The sequence below is a fragment of the Bos javanicus genome, chromosome 18 (assembly GCF_032452875.1).
Source record: "Bos javanicus breed banteng chromosome 18, ARS-OSU_banteng_1.0, whole genome shotgun sequence".
Classification (NCBI taxonomy): domain Eukaryota; kingdom Metazoa; phylum Chordata; class Mammalia; order Artiodactyla; family Bovidae; genus Bos; species Bos javanicus.
The window spans coordinates 39499721-39518514 of NC_083885.1; the positions used below are offsets into that span (position 1 = coordinate 39499721).

Below are 18794 nucleotides of genomic sequence, written 5' to 3' on the forward strand. Positions count from 1 at the left end.
CATACAGTTGGTCTGGACTAGGTAAGCTGAAGGAGTGGATAATTGGTGAAACCATTTATACCAATTATTCAAAGTGTAAGAAACTTTTTTTTCTGCTTCATTCCTTAGCAGTTGCTTGACGATTCAGACCTGTGTAGGAGGGGAAGACCTAAAAATTCAGAGGTCTAGAGGGTTTCCTAGGAAAATATAGAGCAGAATTAAGAATAAAACTCTGAGGAATTGAGTGTATCTTCAATTTGAAAATTCAGAATAATAGTGACTGCTATGAATCATTAGTATGTGTCAAGTACTTTTTATGCATTTGCAAAATCTTCAGACTTAACTACTAGACAGACAATTTTCTGTTTCATAGCTAAGAACCAAAGGCTTAGATCAAATAACTTGCACAAGGGTATAGAGATAATAAGGGGTAGAGCTGAAATTTGGAATCAGGCTCTCTGATTTGGCTCACTGGCCGGCCACAAAACTATCACTGCAGGAACTAAAAGAAAATTAAAAATTTCTGAATTAGAATTGCAAATAACAAAATAGAGATCAGACCACATTACTGCTTGAAGCAGAGAACAATATTCAGAAAATTCTACTACATGAAGAGAAAGGGAATTCAAATGTGGCTGGGAGGTGAGATGACATTTTGTACAGGAGGTGGGGTCGAATTTTCTGAAGAAGGCTGTGACCATCTACAACAAAGAGAAAGGGCCTTGCTAAGGTGGATATTCTCAATTCGTCCAATGGCGTTGCACCCGTGAGGGTGACGGGCCAGTTTTGGAGTAGAGAGGAAACGTCTGGGAGAGGTAAGTTACAAAAGCCATCTTCTGCAGAAGGCAGCGTCTCTGTTGACAGGTGCAAACCTCCCTTGCCCCTTGTCCAGCCCCTTAGGAGTCGCGGAGAGCAGAAAATAACTCTCCCTGCGCCTCAGTCCTCCAAACTGAAGGCAGCTGACAGTAAAGGCCCAGCCCTGCGGCGGCGCCGGGCTCCGCCCGTGAAGTCCCCGGCCGACTCCCGGCGGCTTGCGTCCCTTAGCGCCCGGGACGCACCCGGCCCGCAGCTACGCAGGCCAGGGAGGGGCGAGACTCGGGGCGGGGCCAGAGGGCTGAGGGGGGCGGGGCTGCTGGGTGTTCGCGCGCGCCACCGAGGCTCCGCGCGGCGTCGCGCCGGCCCGGCGTCCCTGTGCAGCTGCCGCTAGCCGCCGATGGGGGAGGTGGAGCCGGGACCCGCGGGCCCGCTCGAGCCCCCGGAGCCGCCTGAAGCGCCCGCGAGCCGTCGGCCTGGCGGGATTCGGGTCCTGAAGGTGAGGTGCTCGGGCGGGCTGGAGAGGGAGAGAGAGCAGGGAGAGGCCGCCCCTGCCCCGCCCGGTGGCTGAGGTAGCAGGCGACCCCCGCCTCGCGTCGGTCAGTCAGCCTCGCGGCTCGGTCGCCCCTAAGCCCGGCTGGAGGGGCCGCTGCACCCGCCGAGGCCTCTGGGCCGGGCCCCCGCCGAGGCCGCGGCCGCCTCCGTCCCCACCGCTGCCCATCCCTGGCCGCGCGCCACCCGCCTCACAGGCCCACGCCTTGGGTCTGGCGTCCACCCGGCCGCCGCCGCCCACTCGGCTCCTTCAGGACCTGGGGGCCCGCCTCTGCTCCCCCCGGCCGCGCTCGCGGCCCCGGGGCCGGCGTCTCCTGGCCCGAGAGCGGAGCTGGAAGTACGCAGGGCTTTCTCCCCGGACACCTGAAGACATCACCGCAGCGGGAGGATGGCGGCGGTGATTGGCCCGGCGCTGAGGTGTTCGGGGCTGCGCCGACTGGCGCGGCAGCCTCTGCCCTCGGAGCTTCCCACCGAAGTTAAGACCCGCTCCCCGCACCCGAGCGCCGGCCTGGGAGCACGACCTGCCCCGCCTGCGGAGAGAATCTCCGGAGGAGCTTAATCTCGGGGCAGCGCTGGGCGTGTTGCAGGAGGGAGGAGGGGTTGGACAAAAAGGGGGCATTCCTGCTGGCGGGAGCGGGGCTGACAATCCAGGGACACGGTGATGGGGGAGCAGTTATGCAACAGGCAGCTAACGGGGCTTTTTGGCAGGAATTGGAATTAGGGGGAGTAGGAGGAAATGATGGCAGATGCCGGCAAGGTGTGGGGGGAATGGAGTCTTCAAGGTGATGACGAGAAGTTAAAAAGCACAAGGAATGTAGGGTGGGGTGGGGACAGTGAAGGTGTTTAGAAGGAGAGATTGTGGAAGATTCACTGGAGGGAGTTTTAGCCTTCGAAATATCTAGTTGGAGAGAAATTTTTCCGTAGGTCAAATATGTAAACTGGGTGTCCTGAAGAAGAAATGGAATTCCTTCTAAAGTTCTAGAAGCGGAATCAGCAGGATTTAAAACTTGCCAGAGAAAAGGAAGAGAGCAAAGAAAATTTAGATTTGGCGTGTTTCGAAAATACTTTGCAAGACAAGGAAAATACATCATGTTGAAAAATTTATTAAGTAATGATCGTTGGATTGAGAGTGCGCACCAGGTACTCGCTACTAAGGTTATTCGTAGGACATTACAAAGATGGCAACACTGAAAAAAATAGTAGATTTGAAACATCTGGTGAATCCACGAAACCACATAAATTAGAACTCTGTAAAATAAAAAAAATTTTCTGCTACTACGCAATCTTAATACAGGAACTTGAAATAACTTTTCATAGTTAACTTCTGCTTACACCTTTTACATATTTATTGTAAACTATTTAATCATGTTTTAAATTTAATTACTCAAAGGCTTTTGGATATTTACTGTAAGGTCACGAAAATGTAAATTGTGAATGAACTTTAAAAAATTCTGCTGGCCTGGCTTATCAGGAAAGGGCAAGTCTGAGAGATAGGTAATGCCCTCTGGCCTTGAAGGTAAACAGCCTTTGCTATTTTTACAGCAACTATTTTTCCATGGGGAATGAGATGTGGGAGGGAAGGAATTGAGAAATAAGGATCTTTATTGAAGATTCCCACCGTCCTACAGTTCCAGGAAAAGGTCCAGCCTACTATTGGGGTTCCAATCTGGAGGCCATTAGAAAGATTCCAGAAATTGATACTTAGTCTAGTGCTGATCTGGTGGTATGGGAGGCTAACAGTGTCTTAAGACCTTTGCATCCTTGCAAATAAATGAGATTGACTGAAGAATAGGTGCTGTGTGTTTTTTCAACAAACAAAAGTTGACTTCAGTAGCTGAGTGGTTGAATTTTGTGCCAGGTGAAATAGGAAAGGAATATGTAAGTAGAAGACTTTCAGAATCTGTCGTCTCCTAATGCTCTTCTCCAAAAACCCTTTGACAAAGACATCATTCTTTTTTGTAACTCTTCTATTGCTGTTCAGTCACTAAGTCCTGTCCAGCTCTTTGCGACCCCATGGACTATAGCGCGGTAGGCTCCTCTGTCCTTCACTGTCTTCTGGAGTTTGCTCAAATTCATGTCCTTTGAGTCAGTGATGCCATCTAATGATCTCCTCCTCTGCAGCCCCCTTCTCTAATACTTAATATCAAATCATGAACATCAATTATAGCTAAGCTGGTGTAACTTAGTCAGGTGAGATCTAGGGCTTCCCGGGTGGCTCATCGGTAAAGATTCTGCCTACGATACAGGATGCAGGAGATGTCAGGTCAGTCCCTGGGCCAGGAAGATGCCCTGGAGGAGGGCGTAGCAATCCATTCTGGTATTCTTGCCAGGAAAATCCCATGGACAGAGGAGCCTGGCGCACTATGATCCATGGGGTCACAAAGGGTAGGACACAACTGAAGTGACTAAGCACGCACACACCACTGTATGGAGTGTTGGAAAATTTGATTCAGAATTTGGATTCAGAATCTTATTTAGCAAATTGCTATTTAGAATATAGTCCTTCATAACTGTAGTTGGAATATAAGTATGATATTTTTAATATTCTTAAAGATTATCAGGAGTACACTTGAAGCAAAAATTTCCAGACGTTTGCTATAGTTTGGCTTTTTTTTTGTTTTAACTCAGTTCAGTCGCTCAGTCGTGTCCCACTCTTTTACTTTTGTTTTTTTACTGAGTCTGTATAATAAATGAAGTTATAGTTCATCAAGTCAGTGACTGCTATGAGACTGGTTTTTTCAATAGTAGTTTCAAGTTTTTATCAAAATGAAGTGCACATGTGGTTTTTAAAATAAATCACTAACAAAGATTTTAATGAACTGAAATATTCTTCCTCTCTTTATCTCTTGTATCCATTTCAAGATATTCCTTAGCGTGTGTATTCTGAGATGAACCCGTATCATTCTGAACTTTTGAATGCGGGAACACATATCCTACTTTAGGATATTTCACAATCTAGAACTCACTGAGTATGGAGAGTTACTTCAGTAGACCCTGTTCTACCATGCATATCTTAGAGTCAATTGTGTGTGAGCATTTAATAGTTTATCACCTTTGAACTAATCAGAGCCAACCCTCAATGTTGTCTTCATTTTTTAGAGGGTGGAAAGTGTAAAACTGAAGTAAGTACTTAGTTCATTGCTTACTCTGAAGATTTCTACTATCTAGAAATATCTTTAAATCTTAAATCGCTCTTAATACACTTGTTTGATGGGAGGATGATTATGGTTGTGTTCCCTTTTAGAGAAGCTTGTCAGTAGTTCTTAATTAAGAAGAGTGAGGAAATAAAGTATTTTCAGTCTAGCAATTCCAGTGGAATAGTGATTCAAAAAGCTGCAGGCATCTTAGAGGAGAGAACTGACCTTCCCAACACTTCCTTGATGGTTTAGGTAGTGGAGAAGGAAGTGAAGTGAAGTCGCTCAATCGTGTCTGACTCTTTGCGACCCCATGGACTGTAGCCTACCAGGCTCCTCGGACCATGGGATTTTCCAGGCAAGAGTACTGGAGTGAGTTGCCATTTCCTTCTCCAGGGGATCTTCCGACCCAGGGATCAAACCCGGATCTCCCGCATTGTAGGAAGACGCTTTACCGTCGGTAATTCAGCAGTGACTGATGTCAGCTAAGGGCTTCCCTGATGGCTCAGTGGTAAAGAATCCGCCTGGAGTGCAAGAGACTCGGGTTCAATCCCTGGGTTGGGAGTATTCCCTGGAGGAGGAGATGGCAATCTATACCAGCATTCTTGCCTGGGAAATCCCCTGGACGGAGGAGCCTGGTGGGCTACAGTCCATGGGGTTGCAAAAGAATCGGACATGACTTAGCGACTAAACAGTAATTATAGCTAAGCAGTTCATCTAGATTTTTCCCAGAAGGCTATGCCTTGGTATCTAGGCCTTTGAATGCCCATTGAACAGGTTTAAAAGAATGATATCCACTGAAGTTCTAATTCAGCAGTCTATTTTCATAGGGTAGAATATGTCATATAAAAGGAGATACATTCTTTGACCAACAACACGTGTTTCAAGAGCGTAACTTTCTTAAAGAATTTATGTATAGTCTTTTAAGGGAAATAGATATTCACATTAAAAAATTACTGTTAAACATTCTTACTGAAGAAGAATCATGGGTGTAATGTAATACCTCCTGGGGTCTGCCTTGACTTTTCTAAGATTGAGAAGGTTAATGGGATATTGTTTGACCTTAAGTTTTTTTAAGGATTCTTTTTGATGGATTTGTGGAGTAGTGTCCATGGCCCTCTTGACAGCAGTGAGCAAACTTTCTCTCCACTGAAAATGCATGGTTTCTTTGCATAAATGTAGCTGTACCATATGGAACACTGTTTTCAGAGGATCAGTTGATCTTTCCCAAAGAGTAAAAATAAGAAATACTTAAAATCAGTTGGTTAATTATGTACTGGTAAAGATTATTTAGTCATGCAGATATGATGGTCCCTGTGTTTATATGTGCTTGTAAGCCCTTTGTTAATTCTGATATGTTCAGTGAGAAAATGCTCTTGATGAGAATAAAGAGACCTAGTTCCCACTTGTAGCAGGGCTTTACTCTATTTATCTGAAGTTAGTATCAGTAATAATCCTCATGGTTTTGATTTAGCCATACTGCAATCCCTAATATCTATAAAATGATCAATTTACCTATTATCCTAAATTTAAACAATGAAGCCACTCTCATTTCTTATTTTTCTTTCTCTCCACATGGGGAATATGTTCTTTTTCTGCCCCTGTCTTTATCATCTTCAGAGATTGAATTTTAGGTGGTGGTGGTGCTGCTGCTGCTGCTAAGTCGCTTCAGTCGTGTCCGACTCTGTGCGACCCCATAGACGGCAGCCCACCAGGCTCCCCCGTCCCTGGGATTCTCCAGGCAAGAACACTGGAGTGGGTTGCCATTTCCTTCTCCAATGCAGGAAAGTGAAAAGTGAAAGTGAAGTCGCTCAGTTATGTCCGACTCTTAGTGACCCCATGGACTATAGCCCACCAGGCTCCTCCATCCATGGGATTTTCCAGGCAAGAGTACTGGAGTGGGGTGCCATTGCCTTCTCCGTTAGGTGCTACACTTATCTTCAAATATTTAATCTCAGTAAGTACAAGAATAATATCAGCTTTATTATAGATATTTCTGTTTTCCAATGAGGAATCTTAGCAAAAGTATTTGCTTTGTGGCTGATACAAAGGAAAGATTATAAGGTTTCCTATTAAAAAAGGAGATTTTTTTTTCCCCCAAGTTTATTCAGCTTCTTGCCAGAGCTAGTCAGGTTTCATTAGGGACCGGGGATAAATTTCTGTGATATCAGCTGAGTTGTGCATGCATCTCTGTGCCACCTAGGCTCTCAGGCACTATAATGGGTTCTCAGTGTATAACAGAGGAGAAAATACCCAATACATAATTAAAAACAATGGTGATTTACATAGTAGTGGAAGTATGTTTAAGGTGAAAAAGTTCTACTGAGGAGAGAGTAATTAATTCTTTCTAGATCAGATCAGTCGCTCAGTCGTGTCCGACTCTTTGTGACCCCATGAATCACAGCACGCCAGGCCTCCCTGTCCATCACCAACTCCTGGAGCTCACTCAGACCCACGTCCATCGAATCAGTGATGCCATCCAGCCATCTCATCCTCTGTCGTCCCCTTCTCCTCCTGCCCCCAATCCCTCCCAGCATCAGAGTCTTTTCCAATGAGTCAACTCTTCACATGAGGTGGCCAAAGTACTGGAGTTTCAGCTTTAGCATCATTCCTTCCAAAGAAATCCCAGGGCTGATCTCCTTCAGAATGGACTGGTTGGATCTCCTTGCAGTCCAAGGGACTCTCAAGAGTCTTCTCCAACACCACAGTTTAAAAGCATCAATTCTTCGGTGCTCAGCCTTCTTCACAGTCCAACTCTCACATCCATACATGACCACAGGAAAAACCATAGCCTTGACTAGACGAACCTTTGTTGGCAAAATAATGTCTCTGCTTTTGAATATGCTATCTAGGTTGGTCATAACTTTCCTTCCAAGGAGTAAGCGTCTTTTAATTTCATGGCTGCAATCACCATCTGCAGTGATTTTGGAGCCCCCAAAATAAAGTCTGACACTATTTCCACTGTTTCCCCATTTATTTACCATGAAGTGGTGGGACCAGATGCCATGATCTTCATTTTCTGAATGTTGAGCTTTAAGCCAACTTTTTCACTCTCCACTTTCACTTTCTTTTCTTTTTTTTGGCGGGGAGGGGAAAGGTCAAATGACCATTTAAACCCCCCTTTCATTTTTTTTTTCCACTTTCACTTTCATCAAGAGGCTTTTGAGTTCCTCTTCACTTTCTGCCATAAGGGTGGTGTCATCTGCATATCTGAGGTTATTGATATTTCTCCTGGCGATCTTGATTCCAGCTTGTGTTTCTTCCAGTCCAGTGTTTCTCATGATGTACTCTGCATATAAGTTAAATAAACAGTGACAATAGATAGCCTTGATGTACTCCTTTTCCTCTTTGGAACCAGTCTGTTGTTCCATGTCCAGTTCTAACTGTTGCTTCCTGACCTGCATACAGGTTTCTCAAGAGGCAGGTCAGGTGGTCTGGTATTCCCATCTCTTTCAGAATTTTCCACAGTTTATTGTGATCCACACAGTCAAAGGCTTTGGCATAGTCAATAAAGCAGAAATAGATGTTTTTCTGGAACTCTCTTTCTTTTTTGATGATCCAGTGGATGTTGGCAATTTGATCTCTGGTTCCTCTGCCTTTTCTAAAACCAGCTTGAACATCAGGAAGTTCACGGTTCACATATTGCTGAAGCCTGGCTTGGAGAATTTTGAGCATTACTTTACTAGCATGTGAGATGAGTGCAATTGTGCGGGAGTTTGAGCATTCTTTGGCATTGCCTTTCTTTGGGATTGGAATGAAAACTGACCTTTTCTAGTCCTGTGGCCACTCCTGAGTTTTCCAAATTTGCTGGCATATTGAGTGCAGCACTTTCACAGCATCATCTTTCAGGATTAGGAATAGCTCACCTGGAATTCTGTCACCTCCACTAGCTTTGTTCGTAGTGATGCTTTCTAAGGCCCACTTGACTTCACATTCCAGGATGTCTGGCTCTAGATCAGTGATCACACCATCATGATTATCTGGGTCGTGAAGATCTTTTTTGTACAGTTCTTCTGTGTATTCTTGCCACCACCTCTTAATATCTTCTGCTTCTGTTAGGTCCATACCATTTCTATCCTTTATTGAGCCCATCTTTGCATGAAATGTTCCTTTGGTATCTCTGATTTTCTTGAAGAGATCTCTAGTCTTTCCCATTCTGTTGTTTTCCTCTATTTCTTTGCATTGATTGCTGAAGATGGCTTTCTTATCTCTTCTTGCTATTCTTTGGAACTCTGCATTCAGATGCTTATATCTTTCCTTTTCTCCTTTGCTTTTCGCTTCTCTTCTTTTCACAGCTATTTGTAAGGCCTCCCCAGACAGCCATTTTGCTTTTAATGGGAGAAATGGAAAACTCCATAGAGAGGGTGAAATTTGAGTAATTTTGAGGAATAACTACTCAGATGGACAAGACGGAGGAGGACTTTTCAGATAAGTCATGGAATTGTGAAATAATTGGTGTTTGGGGGGAGTTGGATATGACTGAAACAGAGTGAAATGCAGTGGGGAGTGGACCAGGAGAGGTGCATCAGGGTAGCTATTTGTGGAAATTGTTTTTGTTATTAAAGGGAATAGAAATGGCCCATTATAAAAATAGAGCAGGTAAATATTGATCTTTAGGGACTTCTTAGGTTGCTGCAGTAGTTGTTTTTGCTTTGAGATGATGTGATTTTACAATGTATATGCATATCTAAGTTTTCAAATGCAACAGGAATTTTTTTTTTTTGAAACATGAGAATGGAAAGAATATTTGTGCAACATTGTGTTGATTCTGTACTTGCTTATTTGGGGATTCTGTACTTGCTTATTTGGGATATAAGGCAGAGGATGAGGACCCTCTGCCTCAGATGTATATCTCCATCTCAAGTCTTCAGATGGAGATATACAAAAATGTTTATTGCAGCATTGTTTTTCACTGTTTCCAACAATGAAAAATTAGAAACAATCTAAATGCCTTTAGCAGGAGAAGGGATAAATTTTGATGTGTTCATGCAGTGGTATTCAAAAGAATGAGCTGGGTGTAATATCACAGATAAATTTCTAAACCAGTATTGAATCAAGGGGAAAAAAAATGACAGGGTGAAACATAAATATGTCAGGTTTTAGATACAGTTTTAAATTATGTAAAACAATATTAGAGTTTATAGATGTATACATATAGGACAAATGTAAAAAAATGCATGGGATGATAAACACTAAGTATAGTGGAGTGTTTGTTTCTGGGGAGGGAGAAGGGAAATGGGGTTTTAGGTAGTGGGTGGCTTTAGCTATATATGTAAGGTTGTATATATGTTCTTTAGAATAATGATCTGAACTAAATCTGGCAAAATATAAAAGTTTGTGAAAGTTAGGTAGTGTGCATACTACTGTTGTTCTTGAAATTTTTCTGAAAACATAAAGAAAAAAAGGGTCAGAAAATGATGGGCAGAGACATGAACAGCTGCCAGTAAAGAGAATGAAATTTTCTAGTTGTAGGGATGGGCGTGACAGGTGCAGAAGGCTCCATGAGAGGAAGTAGTACCCAGCCGAGTATTGGTGAATAAGGAGTGGAAAGGTGGGATAAGGACTAAATATGTCTAACTCAGTCGGACAGTTGGGCTAACGATTTCTTTTTCTTAACTTTTTTTTAGAGAAATATGAAGCGCAATGGGAGCAGAAATTGTTTGAATAGGAGAAGTAGGTTTGGTTCTCGGGAGAGAGACTGGCTGAGAGAAGATGTGAAGAGAGGCTGTGTTTACCTGTATGGAGCAGACACGACCACTGCCACTACAACCACCACTTCCTCTGCTTCCTCCTCCTCCTCTGACTTACATCTTGTCCTTTGCACAGTAGAGACACCAGCATCAGAAATTTGTGCTGGAGAGGGAAGGGAAAGTCTTTATTTGCAGCTTCATGGAGACCTGGTCAGGTGAGGTCAGAGTTTTACCATTAATTCTACTGCAGTATAAGTCATATGTGTTTCTGCTTGGAAGTGGGCTTTAGGATTTTATTCGTGCTGGAGCTGATGATGGTTATAGTCACAAGGCTTGAAAATAGACTTGTCCTTAGGATGCTGACATTAGAATCCTTGAATTTAAAAAGTATTAGAGGAGGAAAATTTGATAGTTACTTCATTTGGGTTACATCATAGGTTGAATATCTAAATTAACAATAAATAATTTTTTAAGTTTTATTTTCTTTTTAAAAAATTGTTTATTTATTTTTATTACTTTTGACTGTGCTGGATCCTCATTGCTGTGCACAGGCTTGCTCTAGTTGCGGCGAGCCAGGGCCACTCTAGTTGCGGCGCATGGGCTTCTCATTGCAGTGGCTTTTCTTGTCATGGATCGTGGGCTCTAAGGCACATGGGCTCAGTAGTTGTGGTGCATGGGCTTACTTCCCAGATCAGGGATAGAACCTGTGTTGCCTATGTTGCAAGACAGATTCTTACACTGAACCACCAGGGAAGTCCCTGAAGTTTTATTTGTTTAAGTGATACAGGTAAATAGAATGAAATAAAGTGTAAAAGGAAATAGAGAATGACAAGTACCTATGCTCATGCATGAGTATGTGTCACTATTTGTATATAAATTTTTAAAACTGATGGTGCTATATGCAGCACCTTGTCAACTCACTATCTTAGATACCTTTCCATGTTAATATTTTATAACTTTCATTTATTTAATGGCTACATAGTATTCCATTCTACAAGTCTACCATAAATTTAGCCAGTTTCCTATTAGTGGGCCTGTAGGTTGTTAGCAGTTGTTTTTACTACAGGCACTGCTGCAGTGAATATCCTTGTACCTGTGATATTTCTCCCATGTGGAAGTCATCTTAGGAATGGAATTGCTGTCTCAAAGGATATGTGCATTTTTTATTTTGATAGATATTGTCAGATTCCTCTTCCTAGAAGTTATACTGTGATGAATAATGTAACAGTATACCTATTTCCCCCTTACTTTCTCCAGAACACGTTAGTTTTAAATTTTATGTGTTTTGACATTCTCACGCGTGAGTACATACTTGATTGTGAACAGAAATGATTGTCAACAGTTTTTAGAGAATTGTAAATTCAGCATTCCAAGGACAAATCTTTTTTCAAGCCTGAAAACTTAGATGTTTGGAAATCTGATAGGAATTTTGTTATTTTAATTTTCATTTATGTGATAGAGTTAGGTTGAGCATATTTTCATAAGCTTAAAAGCCATTTGTGTTTTCTTTAAAATCTTATATAAATGCGAAGACACAAAGTAGTCTCAAAGTAGTCTTATACTGTGCATGTGAACTCTTTGATTCAGCTTTAAAAAAAAAAAACTCTATTAGCTCTTGGAGTTAGATCTCAGATAAGAGCTCCTTAAGTGCCTTTCTCGCCTCCCCTTTCTCAGTAATAAGTAAATGTCTCCAAACAGAATTTCAAAACTGTGGATTCAATACTGTTGAAAGTGAGAAAGGAGGCTCCCACTTCTACCTAAAAATGTGGTAATTATAGTAACACATTTAGCTGAGCTAAAAATTGATATCATTTTAAAAGTCTAAACTGAGGTTTATTATGTGTTCCTTTTAGAAATTGGACTAATTCCTGAAAAAGTAGATTAGCACTTGAATGTTTTCCTTGTTCACCAGTTAACTACATTTCCTAAATCCATTTGTAAAACGAAAGGATCAGACTGGGTGATCCTTAGGCTTTTCTAAATCTTAACACTGATTCCGATCTAATTTTATCAGGTGGAAAGCCTTGACCTACATTATAGCTGGTAGTGACTGATGGAGTTCAAGTATTTAAACCTTAGACTTACTCATCTGTATACCAATGTGTATGTATACAGAGATATTAGAAAAGTGGACAAAAGCCCACTAGAATTGGCTTGCTACTACTAATTGTATTGTTAGTTGTTAAGAGTCCAAATGCAATACAATTTACTTTTGTGAACCTAAACTGTTCTTAAAATGGAGAGCGTAGCTTTGATAATTTTGTAATGAAATAGCTCTTTGGAAACAAAACAATGAGTTGATTAGAAAATAATGAAAACACTATTGAACTGTAGTTTGAAGATATGAATATATTTTTTCCTTTTTCTAAAATTAAAAAAAAATTTTAATGTTTTATACAATTTTTAAAGGTTGCACTCCATTTACAGTTATTACAAAATATTGGCTGTATTCCCTGTGTTATACAATACATCCTTATAGTATGTCTTATACCCAATAGTTTGTACCTCCTCCTCGCCCACCCCTATATTGCCCTGCCAAACCTCCCCCGAGCCCCTCACAGGTAACCACTAGTTTGTTCTCTGTGTCTGTGAGTTTACTTCTTTTTTGTTACATGTTCACTAGTTTTGTTGTGTTTTTTTAGATTCCATGTATAAGTGGTATCATACAGTATTTGAGATATGAATATATTTACTTTGCTGGAGTAAGAGATAAAAAAGTCTTAGTTAGTCAAAGAAACAATAATGATGATGATAGATTTTAGCTAACGTTAAGTGCTTTCTTTTGCTAGTTAGCAGGCTTACTAGGAGAAGGCAATGGCACCCCACTCCAGTACTCTTGCCTGGAAAATCCCATGGACGGAGGAGCCTGGTGGGCTGCAGTCCATGGGGTCGATAAGAGTCGGACACGACTGAGCGACTTCACTTTCACTTTTCACTTTCATGCACTGGAGAAGGAAATGGCAACCCACTCCAGTGCTCTTGCCTGGAGAATCTCAGGGACGGGGGAGCCTGGTGGGCTGCCGTCTATGGGGTCGCACAGAGTTGGACACGACTGAAGCAACTTAGCAACAGGCTTAGTGCTTTATGCATTTTTTTCTCCTTAACTCGTCACAGTAACTGTAAGAGAGGTAGGATTATTCCTTTTCATTGAGGAAAATTGAGGCTTTTTGAGAGGTCCAGTAGTATGTTCAAGGTCAGGCAATATCTCTTCTTTAATAACTTCTTTGCTGTTTATTGGTGTGTAGTTTACGATCACTGTAGAGATTTTGGAAAAAATGAAAAAAATGTACAAAGAAATAATACTTTCCAATACTTTTAGTAGATTATCTCATTTAATCCTCATGGCAATTTTGTGCGGCAAATATTCTCCCCATTTTATAGATGAGGGAAATGAGTCTTAAAAGGGTTAATCATTTCATCTAGAATCACTCAGCTGGTGAGACCTGGAATTTGAACTCTAGATTCTGACACTAGCTTCCATATATTGCCTTCCCCTCCCCCAACACCCTGACATTTTTTTCCAGATCTTTTTCAAAATTAGTAGGTATGTCTAATTTTTAAAAATTACGTAGTTGGACTCATACCATTTATTCAGTATTATTTACTGCTTACCTCAACTAATTTCCTGTGTCATTAAAAATCCCTTAGATACCAGTTTTAATAGCTACAGAATACTCTATTTTATGCATATGTTGTAACTTATTTAAAACTTGAGAACTAATATGCTGTAATGGCTTAGAGCTTGGGTTCTGGATTGAGAGCTTGTGGGTTCAAATCCTGGCTCAGACTGTTAACTATGAAAGTGACCTAATGCTTTGTCTTCAATTTACTAATCTATACAATGGAGGATGATAATATTTATGTTACAGAGTTATCCAAGGGTTAAATAAGTTATACATGTTCTGAAGATTAAATGAGTTTATACTTGTAAGGCTTCTTAAACTCTAATGTCCACCTGGGGAGCTTGTTCAAATACAGATTCTGATTCAGTGGCTCTGGGGTCTGTCTGTATTCTGTTAAGCTCCTACGTGATGTGCTACATTTTGAGTCGCAAGGAAGTACTTAAAATGATGCCTGGTCCTAGTTAGTGTTAACCTCTTTGGGTTGCTTCAAGTCATTCAACACTCAGAAGTAGTGTGATAACTAAACTTTGCCCGTGAATTTTTTTTTTTTTTCTCCCCATGAATCTTAAATTGTTGATTTCCGTGGGCTGGGTCCTAGAAATGGGATTATTGGCACTAAAGTTACCCCATTATTTTTCCTAAATCATCCATGATTTTCTTCTTAGCTTACTCTTTTTTAGTTATGGACTTGTCACTTGAATTTAACTGAGGGGTTATGAATTTATAGAATTTTAGCACTCGAAGGAACCTGAGAGAGATACCTTCTAGGAAAATGAACCCGACCTAACAGCCCTGCCACCTCCTGCCCTTTCCATCTGGGAATATGTGTGGGGGCCTCGCTTTTGTAGTCATAACTACAGGAGAGAATTACCAGCATTTAGGGAACAAGGGCCAGATAATATCCTCAATGTGTGGGAAAGTCTTGTACAGCAAAAATTGTCCTGCCTAAAAGGCTAGCAACTTCCCTGTGGGAGTCACAGAAACCATTTTCCTTCGTTTTATAGATGTGAAACTGAGGTCTGGGGAGGTCAGGTCCACAGCACATTCCTGCAGCTGCTTGGTCCTAGAGCTATAGCTGGAACACAGGTGTCCTGTCTCCCAGTCCAGTGTTCTTTACATAATATTTGGTCTGTCTGTTTTATTGGACTGTTTAAGTGATAAATGACTCACTAGTGAAGCTTAGTGTAATCATTGCCTTCTCTTTGAGAAGTTGTAACAACATTACCTTAACAAAACGAAATGCCCTTTGGCTCATGGTCATATATTTACTTTTATTTTTAGTCATCAAAATGACTAAGATTTCGGTGGCTGATACACTATTTTTTAAGATAAGTTAATAATTGATAAGATATGTCTAACAGAAAGTTATGCTCTTGCAATTTGGAATCCTGAGTTGTAATTTGTTTACTATCACTGACTAGCCAGGTGACCTCTTACAAGTGTCTGAAGTTTCATTTACCATATTTTAACATTAAAAAGGGGAGTGGAAAGTCCTGTTTCAGAATACGTACTGAGCTGATTAACTCTGAGGAAGGAAAAAGATTATTTTTGTTTCGTTTCATATTTCTGTACTCTTTTAAACTATAAAAGAATGTGTTAAAAAAAAAGAATGTGTTATACATTAAGTAATTTGTCTTTTATTAAAACTTTTGTTTTTACATTTTAGTTTTTCACTTCTGAAATCAGTGTGTATTTTACATTTGTTGGTAGGTCATAGTCTAATTGGCAGTGTTTTTTCTTAATGGTTATTGCAATGCCGTCTGGTTTACTGTGATACAGTTCTGACACTAACCACAGACGTCCTTCACAAGTTAAAGGACATTACACCTGCAACTATCATGTTATTGACCCCTTCAGGTTCAGGAATTCACTAGAATGTCTCACCGAACTCAGATCAGATCAGATCAGTCGCTCAGTCGTGTCCGACTCTTTGTGACCCCATGAATCACAGCACACCAGGCCTCCCTGTCCATCACCAACTCCCAGAGTGCACTCAGACTCACGTCCATCGAGTCAGTGATGCCATCCAGCCATCTCATCCTCTGTCGTCCCCTTCTCCTCCTGCCCCCAATCCCTCCCAGCATCAGAGTCTTTTCCAATGAGTCAACTCTTCGCATGAGGTGGCCAAAGTACTGGAGTTTCAGCTTTAGCATCATTCCTTCCAAAGAAATCCCAGGGCTGATCTCCTTCAGAATGGACTGGTTGGATCTCCTTGCAGTCCAAGGGACTCTCAAGAGTCTTCTCCAACACCACAGTTTAAAAGCATCAATTCTTCAGCGCTCAGCCTTCTTCACAGTCCAACTCTCACATCCATACATGACCACAGGAAAAACCATAGCCTTGACTAGATGAACCTTTGTTGGCAAAGTAATGTCTCTGCTTTTGAATATGCTGTCTAGGTTGGTCATAACTTTCCTTCCAAGGAGTAAGCGTCTTTTAATTTCATGGCTGCAATCACCATCTGCAGTGATTTTGGAGCCCCCAAAATAAAGTCTGACACTATTTCCACTGTTTCCCCATTTATTTACCATGAAGTGGTGGGACCAGATGCCATGATCTTCGTTTTCTGAATGTTGAGCTTTAAGCCAACTTTTTCACTCTCCACTTTCACTTTCATCAAGAGGCTTTTGAGTTCCTCTTCACTTTCTGCCATAAGGGTGGTGTCATCTGCATATCTGAGGTTATTGATATTTCTCCTGGCAATCTTGATTCCAGCTTGTGTTTCTTCCAGTCCAGCATTTCTTATGATGTACTCTGCATATAAGTTAAATAAACAGGATGAAATACATATAAATATACAGCCTTGACGTACTCCTTTTCCTCTTTGGAACCAGTCTGTTGTTCCATGTCCAGTTCTAACTGTTGCTTCCTGACCTGCATACAGGTTTCTCAAGAGGCAGGTCAGGTGGTCTGGTATTCCCATCTCTTTCAGAATTTTCCACAGTTTATTGTGATCCACACAGTCAAAGGCTTTGGCATAGTCAATAAAGCAGAAATAGATGTTTTTCTGGAACTCTCTTTCTTTTTTGATGATCCAGTGGATGTTGGCAATTTGATCTCTGGTTCCTCTGCCTTTTCTAAAACCAGCTTGAACATCAGGAAGTTCACGGTTCACATATTGCTGAAGCCTGGCTTGGAGAATTTTGAGCATTACTTTACTAGCATGTGAGATGAGTGCAATTGTGCGGGAGTTTGAGCATTCTTTGGCATTGCCTTTCTTTGGGATTGGAATGAAAACTGACCTTTTCCAGTCCTGTGGCCACTGCTGAGTTTTCCACTCCACCGAACTCAAGGAAGCAGTATTTAAGATTACTATTTAAGTATAGGTGTTAGTCGCTCAGTCATGTCTGATTCTTTGTATCCCCAAGGACTGTGGCCCACCAGGTTCCTCTGTCTATGGAATTCTCCAGGCAAGAATACTGGTGGAGTGGGTAGCCCTTCCCTTCTCCAGGGGATCTTCCCAAACCAGGGATTGATTCTTTATTGTCTGAGCCAAATGAATATACACATAGGGAGCATCCATATTACCCTCCCAGCCCATGAGTGTGTTCATCCACCAGGAAGCTTCAGTACAGAGTTTTTGTTATAGGGTAGGATTGATTGATTTAATCATTGATCTTGTGCTTGAACTCAAATTTAAATCCCCAGCCCTCTCCTCCCCCAAGATTGGGCTCATGTCAAGCCCCAAGCCTCTCTTCAGGAGGTTGGGCTTTCTGTTACCAGCTCCCATCCTGTGTCAGCTCATCTCTTAGCATAAACTGAGAGGTGATCCAAGGCGCTTGTGAATAACTAAGACACTCCCATTACTCAGGAAATTTCAAGAATTTAGAATCCCCCTCACAGAAACCAGGGACTACAAAGACTAGCAGGATTCTTATACAACAGTGACGCATAAAAATAGTGTATCTTTGAAATGAGGATGTATCAGACTAACTATGTATAGTAATTTTAAAACATAACTTTTTACATTCCTGGTATAAGTTAACATAGGAAGTACTTTGAGCTCTCTTCTGCATAAGTTATTTTAACTACTTTTAAAAATAATATTGTTTGCCTAAAGGCGAGGCTTTGTAAGGACATTGACATAGGTTCAAACCCTGATGTCATATGTACTAATTGTGCAACTCTCTCTTTTAGTTATTTCCTAGTTTTGTAAAATGTGAGACACTTCTAGCATAGTGTCAGATGTGGAGTAAACATTCATCAAAGTATCCTTGTTTTCTGTATCATTATATGTATTGTTGGTCTTAAAAGTTTGCAGATTTTACCTTATTGGCCAGAGATTGAGTTTTAACCTGACTTTGATGTATAAAATGCTGCTCTGTGCTGTGTTAGGGTCTTGGATACAGTGTGTTGGGTTGTAAGAATGTACTCTCACTATTAACTAGAGTTCTTGTGGAGTGATTGTTGTTGTTTAGTCACTGTAGACCTACTCTTTGGGACCCTGTGGATTGTATAGCACACAGGTTCCTCTGTCTTCCACTGTATCCTGGAGTTTGCTCAGTTTCATGTTCCTTGATGTGGAGTGATCCCTGAAATGAAACTTACTCTTCTCCTTCCTGTAACTTAACTGTGGGCACTGTTCAGAGTAACTGTTGGCTAAGAGCTACAAGGGCTACAGTCCATAGGGTTGCAAAGAGTTGGACATGATTGAAGTGACTTAGCATGCAAGAGCTACAAACACTGTTGATAGCATTACGGTATTGGTTGGCTGGTTTGGAGAAAAATAACCAGATGTGCATATATTCAGATTTACAAGGACTGTTGTAGCTTCTGGAAGCCCGAGAAACACACTGTTAACAACAATAGTCTCACTGTCTCTTCTTAAAGCCTTAACGGAAGTATTTCAAATGATGAATGGAACCTTTCTTTGCTAACATATTCTGTCTTACACCTGTTTTGCAATAGATGTATTTCCTTTGATTTATGAGAGATTTAACACATAGCTAATTAGCAGCCTGTTAAACTTTTGGAACTTTGAAACACAGAACTAATCCATAAGC

General features: G+C 41.3%; 1 protein-coding gene across 4 annotated transcripts in view; it reads left to right on the top strand.

Moving 5' to 3' along the window:
* Positions 1 to 1105: 1105 nt before the first annotated feature.
* PHLPP2 (PH domain and leucine rich repeat protein phosphatase 2) overlaps positions 1106 to 18794 on the top strand; it is a 64840-nt gene continuing 47151 nt past the window's right edge. For 3 of the 4 annotated variants that reach the window (XM_061387800.1, XM_061387802.1, XM_061387801.1), the window contains exons 1-2: positions 1106 to 1291; positions 10106 to 10383. In XM_061387800.1, the coding sequence (XP_061243784.1) occupies positions 1193 to 1291; positions 10106 to 10383 (377 nt within the window). In that variant the 5' untranslated portion in view covers positions 1106 to 1192. Of the gene's footprint in view, positions 1292 to 10105; positions 10384 to 18794 lie in introns of those variants that run through there. The other variant, XM_061387803.1, reaches the window with a different exon arrangement.